This window comes from Ptychodera flava, chromosome 15 (genome assembly GCF_041260155.1).
Source record: "Ptychodera flava strain L36383 chromosome 15, AS_Pfla_20210202, whole genome shotgun sequence".
Classification (NCBI taxonomy): Eukaryota; Metazoa; Hemichordata; class Enteropneusta; family Ptychoderidae; genus Ptychodera; species Ptychodera flava.
In genome coordinates, this window is record NC_091942.1 from 35,250,114 (window position 1) to 35,263,842 (window position 13,729).

The following is a 13,729-nucleotide window of genomic DNA, read 5'->3' on the forward strand; positions in this document are numbered from 1 at the left end:
TTAAAAAAATATGATGCTGCTGTAACTATTTATTTGAGGGTCTGCAATACAACTGTGAATTTGGCATAAATACTGATCATCATAGAATTGGAGTGCTGAAGGGTACCCTTGTAAGTGACAGATATATATCAATTTTTTATCAAGAATATTCATAATCATTAATTTATTAATAACTGTGTGAATTTGGCGTGAAAACTGATTATCATTTAAGATTTGAGTGCAGTAGGGTACTTTTATAAGTACATAACAATAGAAATATTTAATTTTTATCAACACTATTTATAACATAAATTTGTTAATTTGTTTACACTCTTGGTATGACTGATAATGCCTTGTGCCCCTGTGCTATACATGATTTCAACCTTACCGCGCATTAGTGAAGCGCCCTCTACAAAGCTGACTTTGACCCAGCTGACTTCCTGAGGGGCTGCAGCTGGTCACGTCAGGTCAGGGTCACGGGTGCGCTTCCCCGAGGCTCCTCAGGTCTAGTGCAGCAGTCAAAGCATCAATTCGACGCTATGCGTTACTGCGTTTAGTAAATAAACTGCTTGAACATGGAAATACGATTCGATGGGAAGGTTGCAGTTGTAACCGGTGCCGGAAGAGGTAACGTACAGTTGAACGTGTCATCATCCAGCTGCAGAACAGCAGTAGCTCGAGGTTTTGCCTGGGTATCTGGTTTTGTCGTCCGACCCAAATACCCAGACAAAACCTCGAGCTACTGTACTGCAGCTAGTTCTCATCCACAGGCATTCGCCTCAATGCAAGCTAACCGTCACTGGCCCAGCGTACGACGCTGTGTGTTACCGGCGTTATGGCCTGTGACTCACAGGCGCCCATGGGCAAGGTAGTCTGCTAGATCGATCGGTAAATTTCTGCTCGATCTATCGATCCCGTACTCGTCAAGGTCAAGGGCCAAATGGCTCGTCATTAGATATGTTCGTGCGAGATGTGGCCCTATAGTGAATTGTATTCTTCAAATTACATCTCTAATTAACACCTCCATCCATTGTCTTCATTCTACTGTTATCATATATTATCTCATATATATATATATATATATATATATATATATATATATATATATATATATATATATATATATATATATATATATATATATATATGTGTGTGTGTGTTATCAGCTACATCTTTCTTGAAGTTAATAACCTCTAATACATGTAATTGAAAAAATTGTCAAATTTATAATAGACTCTATGTGTGTCTGCATGGTAAAGTTACTAAAACAGGTAATATTGTGGTCTTGGAAGCTTTTCTTTACAATATTACGGTTTACCAACTCATTGTCTTCCTTTGTAGTAGTGATATGTCCAAAACCAAAGGTCTACATTATATGGCCTCATAAAAAAAATGTGTTTCGGATAAGTTAGCCTATACTTTTTAAAGGCTAAGCTACTAACTGTTTTTTAGCTCCGCTGTCAGCGACGCAGAGGTTATCAAACAGGTTGATTTTCCGTCGTCGTCGTCCGTCAACACTGAATTGCCTTCTCCTCTGAAACCGCAAGTCCAATTGCTTTGAAATTTTATATGCAGTTCACTTGGGGAAACTTCATTTCATTGTGTACAAATCGTGATGAAATTTGCATATTTGTATTTTTGGGGCATTTTTTGGTGTTTTCGGTAAAAAAATCTTCTTTTCTGAAATCGCTTGTCTGATTACTTTAAAATTTGATATGCAGTTTACTTAGGGTGACTTCAGTCAGATTTGTTCATATCGTGGTGAAATTTGCGTATTTGTATTTTTAAGGCAATTTTTGTCATTTTTGGTAAAAAAATCTTTAAAAATCTCCTTCTTCAAAACTGAAAGTCAGATAGCTTTGATATTTGGTATATATGTCCCTAGGGATGATCTATTTCAGATTTGTTCAAATTGTGCAGAAATATGCAAATTTGCATTTTTCAGGCAATTTTTGCCATTTTTGGTCAAAAAATGTATTTCTCAAAAAAGTACTGGTCTGATAGCTTTGAAATTTGGTATACAGGTTTCTATAGATGAACTAAGTAATATATTGAATTTCAGATGAAATCTGTAATTTTGTATTTTTGGGGCAATTTTTGCCAGTTTTGGTCAAAAAATGTGTATTTCCAAAATACTCATCTGATAGCTTTGATATTTGGTATACAGGTTCCTACAGATGAACTAAATGTTTTTCATGGAAATTATGATGAAATCTGCAATTTTGTAATTTTAGGCCAACTTTTGCCATTTGTGGTCAAAAAATGTATTTCTCAAAAAGTACTGGTCTGATAGCTTTGAAATTTGGTATACAAGTTTCTACAGATGAGCTTAGTAATATATATTGAATTTCCGATGAAATCTGTAATTCTGTATTTTTGGGGCAATTTTTGCCATTTTTTGTCAAAAAATGTGTATTTCCAAAACTACTCATCTGATAGCTTTGAAATTTGATATACAGGTTTAATAACTAAATGATATTTATTGAAATTATGATGAAATCTACAATTTTGAATTTTTGGGCAATTTTTGCCATTTTTGGTCAAAAAATGTGTTTCTCAAAAAGTGCTGGTCTGATAGCTTTGAAATTCGATATGCAGGTTCCTACAGATGAACTAAATTTGATCTTTTGAAATTATGATGAAATCTGCAATTTTTATTTTTGGGGGCAATTGTTGCCATTTTTGGTCAGAAAATTTTATTCTCAAAAAACTACTCATCAGATAGCTTTGGTTGACATGTTCCTAGGGATGATCCGATGTGATATATTCAAAGTATGATGAAATCTTCAATTGTTTATTTTTGCAGCTATTTTAGCCACTTTTTTCTGGCCACTAAAATGAGCTATCAAAGATTTCCACCTTCTTCATCAACATGTGTCAAAAATAGTTATTCTCTACATAAACACAGTGGAGCTATATCGGCCGCTAGGTCGCTGTCTATTTTTAAAAATCATGAACGTTTTTCAAGCTTTTGGTGCTTTTTAATGGGTCCTCCCATTAAAATAAGAAAGACATTCTCTACCAACCTAGCCTATTTACTGTAAAGACTTTTAACAGAAACACACTAATTTGTTTTTTGTCTAATAACAAGATCAACCAGAATGCCATGACTGTAGCAAGGCAGTTATCACTATTACCTTCGGACCGTTCCTCTTACTCTAACACCACAGAGGTATATTCTTTCTGCAGTCTGTCTACTTCTTGGAGTTATTGACGATAAGTTAATTGTGAGGAAAGCCTTAAGTCAAAAGTTATTTTTCCTGCATGTTCCTAAAAATATGCTTTCCCTGATGTGATGCAAACTATAAGCCAATTCTCTTTGGTCAATTCTGTTTGGTTCTTTCTATGCAGGGATAGGTCGTGATGTAGCCAAGATGCTTGCCAAATGCGGCGCTACAACGTATGCTCTGAGCAGAACAGAGTCACATTTGGACACTTTAAAACAAGAGGTAACAAAGAATTACTGTGATTCAATGACAGTATTCATGTACGCATCTCCTGAGAAGCCATAGAAAGCTCTTTTTATAAGTTGTAGCCAAATCTGATATGCACAGTGTCTGAGAGGACTTCTTTTAACTTTGACACCATAAAAGCATATCTAATAATGGCAAAAACTGTCTTTTGTTAATTATTATTTTAGTCATGAAAAAAGCACCTTTTTAACAGAAAAACTATGACACAAAAGAAAATATTGCATCAATGAGAACAAAAAATAAATTGTCATTATTCTCCTTCTAAAATATGTCACTGTATCAAATATATTGTGAAATATTATGCATGTCGCGTTCTTGTACTTAATTCATGTAGAGAAAACAGAAACATACCAGGAATTTGTCATGCTTTTCATATGAACTGCATTTCACAACCATAGTTACACTTTGCAAAACAGACTTTCAATTTGCAAACATCAAGATAGCTCTGACATATGTCTCTGATATATTAAAGTTATGCATCTGAAAGGCATGCTGAAAAATGTGTCTGATATATTAAAGTAATATGCTCGAAGAGCACGCCAAAAAATATTAAAGATACAGATATCCCTGATATATATTTATTTTATTTTATTTTATTTGGCTTTATTTAATGAGGGTAGCCTGGTAAACTCTAGAGAGAGTTTATCTCCCCCAGGGCCCTCGACATAACAACAAATATATACAAAACCACAAAAACAATTTTCAAGAGTGAAAATACAAACACCACATATAACAACTGCCACATTTAACAGGAAAAGCAAGAAAAAAAAAAAAAATGTCTGATATATGAATGGGTGCGCTGAATAATGGAACTGAATGATGAAATTTGTGGCTGGCAGGATGCATTCTAGGCAGTATGTGCTTGTGTCGAAATTCAAAACCACACTGACCCCTCCCCCCTCCCCATTGGGCATTTCAGAAACATGGTGCACATCCCCATCACCAAAGTCAAAAGCAGGGTGACACCCTCCGTGAATCCACCACACCCCCACCCCCAGCTGAAGAAACTGACCATTCCCTTATACATTCACAATCTACATGCTGCTGTGGGAGAAGTTGTAGTATCCTGTAGGATACTGATTATTAAATTAACCACGCATTGCTTATTTGACAGGTTCCTGACATACAAACTATAGCAGTTGATCTGTCTGACTGGGAAGAAACACAGAAAGCTGTGGAGTCCATTGGTCCAGTTGATCTTCTTGTTAATAATGCTGGCACTAATATACCCCAAACGATTCTTGATGTGACCAAAGATGCATTTGAAAAGTAAAAAACTTGCATTCATTTAATTCAGAAGTACACATACAGTGTTACTATTGTCAATATTCATGTGTTCTCGGTGTTATGATGTGATTTTTATCTAGGAGTATCAGATATGATATGATAAAAATGTAAATTTGCATGATTAGCCTTTCATAGTTTTTAACCACTGCATTAGTCTTTATAGTATTACCAAATGTATGAATGCATGTGATGAATACATGTACCATGGGTTGTGTATTGATGTCACCCTTGCTGTGAATGTTGCACCTGTGAAACTACAGTTAATACCAATATGACACTACTTTGACATGATTCAGATTGACACATGCAGCACTATGATCTGTTGCCTTACTTAGATTGTTTTTCTCTCCACAGAATTGTAAACATCAACCTTAGATCTTACATCCAAGTATCACAGGTACGTAGCTCTTTTGTGATCTTCTCTTGTTTATTAGGACAAGTGTGGGTTGAAATCCCGACTGATTCTCAGAGTTTTTCAACATTTAGTCCTCTAGGATTCATTCTTGGTCTGACACAGTTCTCATACATTTGTATAGAGGTGTTTCCATGGTAACTGTCTTAGATTCAGTGATGGGTATTTACTATTCATGCCATAATTTTTTGGGTTGGTTTGGATCAGTAAACATCGATTTTAGTTTAAGAAATAGATATATCTGACACCATTTGTTGGTTACAATGTTGAAATGTGTGTTTTCCAGATTGTAGCACGTATGATGATATCCAGGGGAACGGGTGGTGCCATTGTACATGTGTCAAGTCAGGCATCTTTGATTGGACTACGTAATCACACTGTCTATGGTAAGTATGTTTTATTAAAGGCCCAACAGCTGTATCTTTTAGTATTATTTTTGTGGTTTTACTTCCAGACTAAAACAAGTTCGTGGGAATGTACTCCTTTAGGAGTGTTTATACAAGTATAAGAAACTTTCCACTGGGACTACATGTGCAATTTTGCGCAAGATGAATAATAAACATTTGCCCAAACATAAAATGGCGCCCTCATGCAAATAAAGCAAAAGCACTGTATGTTGTGCATATATGCATTTGAATCTTCACAGAAACAATGGATTATTTAAATATAATACACAGTGCTGAATGTTTCCACTGGGACATCATATGCTTTGTAATATTACCAGTTTTAGTGGCGGGCAATCAAGATAACGGTTTAAATTTACTTGTCCAATTTTTCAGTAGTAAAAGACTATATCCTTTCAATTTGTAGAATTCAAAGAAAACCAGAGTACTGTAAATAGAATGCCTTTTTCAGGTCAACAAATTTCAAGAGTTACAGCTACAGTTACAGCTACAATTATTACTTAACCATTATCTATTTTAACACGGAGGTTTTGAGAGCAGACAAAAATTTTCTGACATTTCTTTCAGAACAGCAGGGACTATGTCTGGATAGTAAGCTGACAAGTTCTAATATACTCGTATTCAGATTCAAGAACTTTCATTTCCAAGTTTCTGTATTGTGGAGGCCTTTGTGTGAGCACATGGAATATTTTGTAGATACAAAATAAGTCGGTCTTTTCTTCTTCGTACATGTCTGTGTGTAACACCAGCTTGATTTCTGTTTTTAAATCCATGTTCTTTTTGAACAGTATGCCCAATACATATATATATATGCCATATATATATGACAATCTGTCAAGTCTGTAGAAATGTACAATGCTGGGTTGTGGTTAGAACTATGTGTCTAGCAACATTCTACATTCCATTCTGTTTGTAATCGTATTTTCCTTCTTATTTCACAGGTGCAACAAAAGGTGGTGTTGATTCACTGACAAAAACCATGGCATTGGAACTTGGACCTCATAAAGTAAGTGAGGTCATTACCATGGACCACTGCAATGCCCTTGCTGGTTGAAGCTGTAGTTGAAATTTTTTTCAAATTGTTTCTGTGAAAAATGTTAAAAATCTTTCATGATGAGTGGAGTAGAATTTTGCTGGTGACCGTGATAAATTACATGTAGCTGTCATTAACATATTTTCATGAAACATTCATCCAAAAATTTTGAAATTTCATTACGCATTCTTAAAACTGCTGAAATTTGTTCCCTTCATTGTAGATTCGAGTAAACGCTGTCAATCCTACAGTTGTCCTGACAGAGCTTGGCAAGAAAGGCTGGACCAACCCTGCGAGAGGTGGCCCTCTGTTGAGTAGAATTCCTATGGGAAAGTTTGCAGGTGTGTTGTATTTCAAATTCTGTATGATGGTTTATTTTGCAATTTCATAAGAACTTCAGTGTGACATAGTCTTTGTCACGGCAGCAGAACTGAAGAAATTCATATCAGGGTTTTCTAAACTGCAAATATAGTGTCTGTGATGAAGAATGATGAAGAATTCGTCAAAAAACAACAGGAGAACAGAATGACTATCTCTTCATGAAACTCCACTGTTGCAGGGTCATCACAATATTCAGCATTTGGGTAAACTATTACCTCTGTTCTCCTGAGAGCAGTCACATTTTAGAAGGCACAAATGCTGAAATTCAAAATCGTCACGTCAGAGCTTTAGGAATGGCCAAATGATCCCGTGGATGGAGTGTCTATTCATCACGTCGGAGTGTAACACATTTTGTTATTGGCCTGTCACTAATTGATGTAACGGTGCCCATCTCCAACAGAGATCTCTGCTAAGATGGTAGCTTAGTGAAAGTATTATCATGACTTGCGAACCTCAATCCTGGTTTCATGTACCTGCATTTTGAAAATGTACTCCACTTTCAAATACAAATACTCATGGTCATTAGAAATGCACTGTCTGGAATAATAAGATCTGGAAGTGCTACGTGCTGGTAGTTGTGAAATTTCTAAGGTGACAATATTTTTCAGGGGAGTCTTCTGATTTTCAGAATTAGTTGGTCAAAAAATTATTAACTTTTACTCTCTTTACTTTTATTACTTTTTCAGAGGTTGAAGATGTTGTTAACAGCATAGTTTATCTTCTGAGTGACAAAGCTGCCATGGTTACAGGAAGCTGTTTGCCTGTAGATGGAGGATTTTTATCTGCTGGTGTGTGATACATCACTGAGAAACATTATGAATTTGGCACAGCTTACACCGCATTTTGCTCTTCAATGAATATTCTATAAGAATAGACTGTTGGTATAATGGGGAAATTCGCCATGATCTGTATCATGGTTTGACAAAGACTAGAAAATCCGCACCTCCAGGACGCTCACATCTTGTAAGAGGATGGACTAGAAGAGGCACCATAAAGTGACAGATCTTCCAGTTTTTTCCATGTTTGACAGTACTACAGTATAATCATGGCCCGTGACAATTCTCTTTACAATTTTGTGAGCGGTATGATGATTATATACGGAACGCTTTGCTCCTGCATTGACAGTGAAGGTTTTTGACAAAATGTCACGTGACCTGGGCGACCCGTGACCTCGATTTTATTACTGGGCCTGTAAATCAGTAACCAGTTTCTAGTTTTGCCGAAGGCAAAACTACTTTGTTGAGGGACTAGGCTAGGAGGTTCCAAACAAATGAGGAACACCCTGCACCTTTAGATTGAATGCCAGTTCCCTTCTGTGATCTTATTCATGTTAGAAAGCTAGTGCAGTACAGTATGAGGCATATATATATAAAATCAATGAAGGTGCGACTTTGCACAATTTTTGAATATCGGATATATCATCTAGTATCAAAATTCGATAATATCGATATTATATAATAGTATAGTATCCGATACTAGCCATAATATATATCGTATTGTATCGTCCAAGACCCATGTCACCCATGATGTGCCCACCAAGAAAAATATCAGATAATATCTGATACTATCGTCTAGTATGGTCTAATTTATTTGACTTGAGACCCATGTCGGCTATGTCGTGTTCACCAAGAAAAATTTCTGATACTATCAACAGTATCATCTACTATCGTCTAATGTATTTGACTAGAGACCTATGCTAATCCCCATCTGTCCAACATATGCTGCAAATTTCACGTTTTTGATTTGCTGGCCGATCCATGTCGCCTCCGACATGTTGGCGCTCATTAACATGTATTTTTTTGTACTGCTGTCACTTCAGCGTTTACTGTCCATAGTACCCTGCATTTAGGCTAATTAGTCCGCGTAAGCATTTTATTCCGGATTAGGCCTTCCCCTTCTAGCTCCATGAGGCCTATTAGTAATAATTACATGTAGGCCTGAACAGGATTCATTTGGTTGTTGCTAATGTTCATGGCAATATATTTGGATAGATTGTCGATTGATCAAATAAGAAATAAAATGGAATAAAAAACAATGAACAATTTGTCGCTGTTTGCTTCATGGTGATTTTATTTGTACACATGCTTTAAATGTCAACTAGACAAACTCGACGCACAGTCCAAACACAGCAGAAACCCTGAATATCATCGATGAAGCGCGATTATCGTTTGTTGAGTTGCTAAGCCAAGAAATCAGCCGCAAACCCAACCACAGAACTTCATTATCGCCATTATCAGACTGACAAGGGGATTGAAAAACAGCAACCCGAGGACAACGAAACCAGTCTGTCGTTTCTGTCAGCTGTGATCTCGCAGTAGATTTCAACAGTGGCAATAGCACTCTTTCCCGGAGCACCACCAGAGGGCTGCCAAAACCAATCCTTCGGTCCGTAGAAAGATCATGAACTTTTTCAAGGGTAAAGTCGACCAGTCTCATGGTAGGATAAGTGCCAACCACTGGCATGTCATTGCTTGTAAAGTACGAAGTTATTTCGCTGGATTACACAGCAAAAAGTGCACGTTTTCTGCAAGAGACCTATATTACTCCTGATCTTATAAACGTTATAGAAAAAGAATGGAATGGGAGTTGTTTTCATTCATTTGCTCAGTCGAATTATGGTTGTGGTGTCACTGTCTTTATTAACAAGTCTATTTGTGATAAGGTTTCATTTAGTGATGCTGATCATGACAAAAATGGCAGTTTTTTTTCCTTAATTGCCATCTCAATAATACTTTTTTGTCTTTGGTTAACATTTATGCTACCAACATCGAAAATCCAGAATTGCTTTCTTTGATGAGATTTCTTCCTACTGATGAGATTTTAAAAATATGAACATCCAATTAGACCAAATTAGTTCCAATCGTGTTTAAAGTGATTTTGGTTACAGACAAAATGTTTCACTAAATATTTAATCTTCTCTAGCTGCAAGCAGAGATGAGGTTCACCCCACAGTTCACCAGTATTTTAGCATATTTCAAGAAGTCAAAGAACGCAAACTACTTTTTATATCAAACATAATTCAGGGTATTGCTTTTCATTTTGGACTGCAGCTTCTATTTTGATATTAACAGGTGTATCCTATAACATGTTTTGAAAGACAAAAAAATCATAAATTAAGGATATTATTAAGACATTTATAGGAAGGTCTATTTTACGACAAATCTTGCACCCTCGTCCATATTGAAATAGAGTAGTATTAGAAAACATTAATATTGGGGTGAGTGATCGATGTACAACTGCAGCTTCTATTTGAATATTAATAGATGTAACATATAACGTGTTTTGAAAGACAAAATAAAACGTAAATTAAGGATACGGTGGTTTCGATAGGATTTCGAACTCACAAACGTATGTAACTCAGTCACTTAGCGGAGAAAGCCACTGACAAAACCCCACAGCCAAATACCCAATCTCAAAAATATTGGTTCAATAACCGACCTAAGTTGTTACAATTTTTCTGGCTGCGACCTCTCCACATTCTGTGGAGTTCGCGAAGCACTCACGCTCGTACGCTAACTATCTGATCACACATAGCACATAAAGCGAAGCAATGAATAAATCGCGAAAGACAGCCTAGGGGACAATACTGTCAACCAGCAGAGCTATCAACCCAGGGTAGAAAATACGGTGGTTCCAATAGGGTTCGACATTAAGACATTTATAAGAAGGTCTATTTTATGGCAAATTCTTGCACACTTGTCCAACCCTCATCACACTGCATTGCAAATGTTGTGCTTAAAGGTGTCATAAGTTGAAATAGAGTTGTATTAGAAAACAATATTGGGGTGAGTGCAGCAACCTGATCGATGTACAACAAATACATTTGTTGGCAAATCATTGTAAAGAACAACAATGGATACAAGATATCCAGTGCAGACTATTTGTACAAGCTCTATTGAGTAGTCAAGATATTATTATGTGCAAGGTTGAGAAACTGAGAATAAAACACAACATAGTGCTACCAAGTATTTCAAATTGAAGTACACTGGGCGCAAGTAAAACGTACAGCAGCAAAAAGTGTGAATTAAAACACGTATATAAATGAAATGAAATGTTATGAATGCAGATGGTATGAAAATGTTGTGACCAAAGCACACGCCAACATTGAAATATTTTATAAAAAGGGTTTACAGCCTACCCAATGGGTACGCTGAAAGTTAAAAATGTTATAAAATGAGGCGCCTGGAGGGTGCACCAAAATTTTAAGTGAAGACTTAAACTAACTGTCCATGCATTGTTTTACTTTATACATGTCAGGACCTATTGTTTACTGTTTAGAGAGTACGCCGAGGCAGTAGTGTGACTGTGCACCAAGTTACATTTACTACGCAATGCTGCTGCTGTAACTATTTATTTGAGGGTCTGTGCTACAACTTGGAGAATTTGGCATAGATACTGATCATCATTACGGTGGCCCAAAACTACCTGTTCTCCGCATTCAAAGTCTGCGTCGCAATCAAATGTTTTTCTCTCACATATGTCTCTGCATTCAAAGTCTGCGTCGCAATCAAATGTTTTTCTCTCACATATGTCTCTGCATTCAAAGTCTGCGTCGCAATCAATTGTTTTTCTCTCACATATGTCTCCGCATTCAAAGTCTGCGTCGCAATCAAATGTTTTCTCTCACATAAGCTTATGTCTCCGCATTCAAAGTCTGCGTCGCAATCAATTGTTTTTCTCTCACATATGTCTCCGCATTCAAAGTCTGCGTCGCAATCAAATGTTTTTCTCTCACATATGTCTCCGCATTCAAAGTCTGCGTCGCAATCAAATGTTTTTCTCTCACATATGTCTCCGCATTCAAAGTCTGCGTCGCAATCAAATGTTTTTCTCTCACATATGTCTCCGCATTCAAGTCTGCGTCGCATTCAATTGTTTTTTCTCTCACATATGTCTCCGCATTCAAAGTCTGCGTCGCAATCAAATGTTTTTCTCTCACATAAGCTTATGTCTCCGCATTCAAAGTCTGCGTCGCAATCAAATGTTTTTCTCTCACATATGTCTCCGCATTCAAAGTCTGCGTCGCAATCAAATGTTTTTCTCTCACATATGTCTCCGCATTCAAAGTCTGCGTCGCAATCAAATGTTTTTCTCTCACATATGTCTCCGCATTCAAAGTCTGCGTCGCATTCAATTGTTTTTCTCTCACATATGTCTCCGCATTCAAAGTCTGCGTCGCAATCAAATGTTTTTCTCTCACATAAGCTTATGTCTCCGCATTCAAAGTCTGCGTCGCAATCAAATGTTTTTCTCTCACATATGTCTCCGCATTCAAAGTCTGCGTCGCAATCAAATGTTTTTCTCTCACATATGTCTCCGCATTCCAAGTCTGCGTCGCATTCAATTGTTTTTCTCTCACATATGTCTCCGAGGTATGCCTCAGTGTACGTTATTCCGCGAAGCATAATTTCTATCGAACAGCGCTATTGGCAACGACGAACATTGTATCAAGTTATTTTCAATAGATTATCTATCGAAAATTTGTTTGGACGGGCCGGGCGCTCGTGTGTTGAGGTCACGTCATAAACATTTCCACAATAACCCATATATTGACTTATACACTTAAATATCAACATTGAAGGTATCCGTTGGTTTCCTGTACTGAAATTAAATCGACGACAATTTTTTTAGTTTTGGTGATACTTTTACGTACGTTTCGCGGGAGGTGAAATTGACTCGGATGCGCTATTTTGCGGGTTGCGGGCTGCGGGTTGCGGGCTGCGGGCTGCGGGTTGCGGGCATGAAAAAATGTGTGATTTTTGGTATCATTTTCGCTAGTAGATAGAATAAATGCTAAAATAGTATCTAGATGTATTTGTTTATGGAATAAAAGCCGTGAACTTCTTGAATAATGCCGTTATTTTAGCTTACATCTGGTAAAGCACCACCAACGTCAGAATAGTCCATTTCCCATCCAACATTCGCCGTTGCACAGCGCACTGCCGATCGAAGCTTTCGAAATGATATGACTGAACACGGATGAGTAATAATATGAACACAAGACAGATTTCACAACAACTCGCTATATTAACTTTTTATGTAATGATTAGGACGGATAGTTTAAAAGTAAGTTTCGGATCGTTGACAGCACAGATGAACTGGGAGATGAACTTCGGTTCGTTGAAACTCGACACGCCTAATAATTTGTTACTTTTTCATAGAATGCCATGCCCTTCTCACACTTCAGATTAGTTCAACCGCCGATAAAAGCACAATTTTCAGAATCGTTTTCAATGCCGTTTAAAATTATTTTATTGTGGTGAACACGATAATAGTCCTAGGAAACTTTTCATAGTCACGCTGGATCAAATGCATATGGAGCGACTATCATGCTGCAGGTGCAAGTCATAGAATATGTTCATGATATTAGGAGATACACAATTATTGAGAGCTGCAGAACACAAACTCATCCAAAAATATTCCTATTAGATCGATTCCTGAAAATAAGTCAACGCACCGACGTGTTTTTCCCGCTGAAATTCTCGCGTAAAATGTTAGCGGAATGTCGTTCTCTGTGGTCGTGACCTCGGTTGAACCGAAACGGCAAAGTAAGCTAAGTCCATTGTCGTACGTCTTTTTCTTTTTAAAGATTTCATGAAAAATACACGGCATTTAAATACACAACACTTCTACGCTTTTTGAAGTCAAATCTTTCCTTACACATTGCATTTAAGTAGGCATTGTTTAATTTTCTGTATGTGTTGCCCTAGAACCGAATTGTGAATAGATGCATTACAAAGAATTTACTTCCTATGGCCTG

The 13,729-nt window shown here is 36.9% G+C and overlaps 1 protein-coding gene across 1 annotated transcript; it reads left to right on the forward strand.

The window, feature by feature from the left end:
* Positions 1–402: 402 nt before the first annotated feature.
* LOC139152010 (L-xylulose reductase-like) lies at positions 403–8,441 on the forward strand. The gene is made up of 8 exons (XM_070725091.1): positions 403–606; positions 3,331–3,428; positions 4,567–4,721; positions 5,094–5,136; positions 5,438–5,537; positions 6,497–6,561; positions 6,812–6,929; positions 7,656–8,441. Exons 1-8 carry the CDS (start codon positions 555–557, stop codon positions 7,763–7,765), a joined length of 741 nt encoding a protein of 246 aa, XP_070581192.1. The 5' UTR covers positions 403–554; the 3' UTR covers positions 7,766–8,441.
* Positions 8,442–13,729: the final 5,288 nt, after the last annotated feature.

What these genes read in the sequence shown, in the direction of transcription:
- LOC139152010 (XM_070725091.1), top strand. Translation starts at nt 555, where the DNA reads ATGGAAATACGATTCGATGGGAAGGTTGCAGTTGTAACCGGTGCCGGA. An exon ending in TGTAACCGGTGCCGGAAGAG is followed by an intron (nt 607 to 3,330) that starts GTAACGTACAGT and finishes CTTTCTATGCAG; the next exon opens with GGATAGGTCGTGATGTAGCC. An exon ending in ACGTAATCACACTGTCTATG is followed by an intron (nt 5,538 to 6,496) that starts GTAAGTATGTTT and finishes CTTATTTCACAG; the next exon opens with GTGCAACAAAAGGTGGTGTT.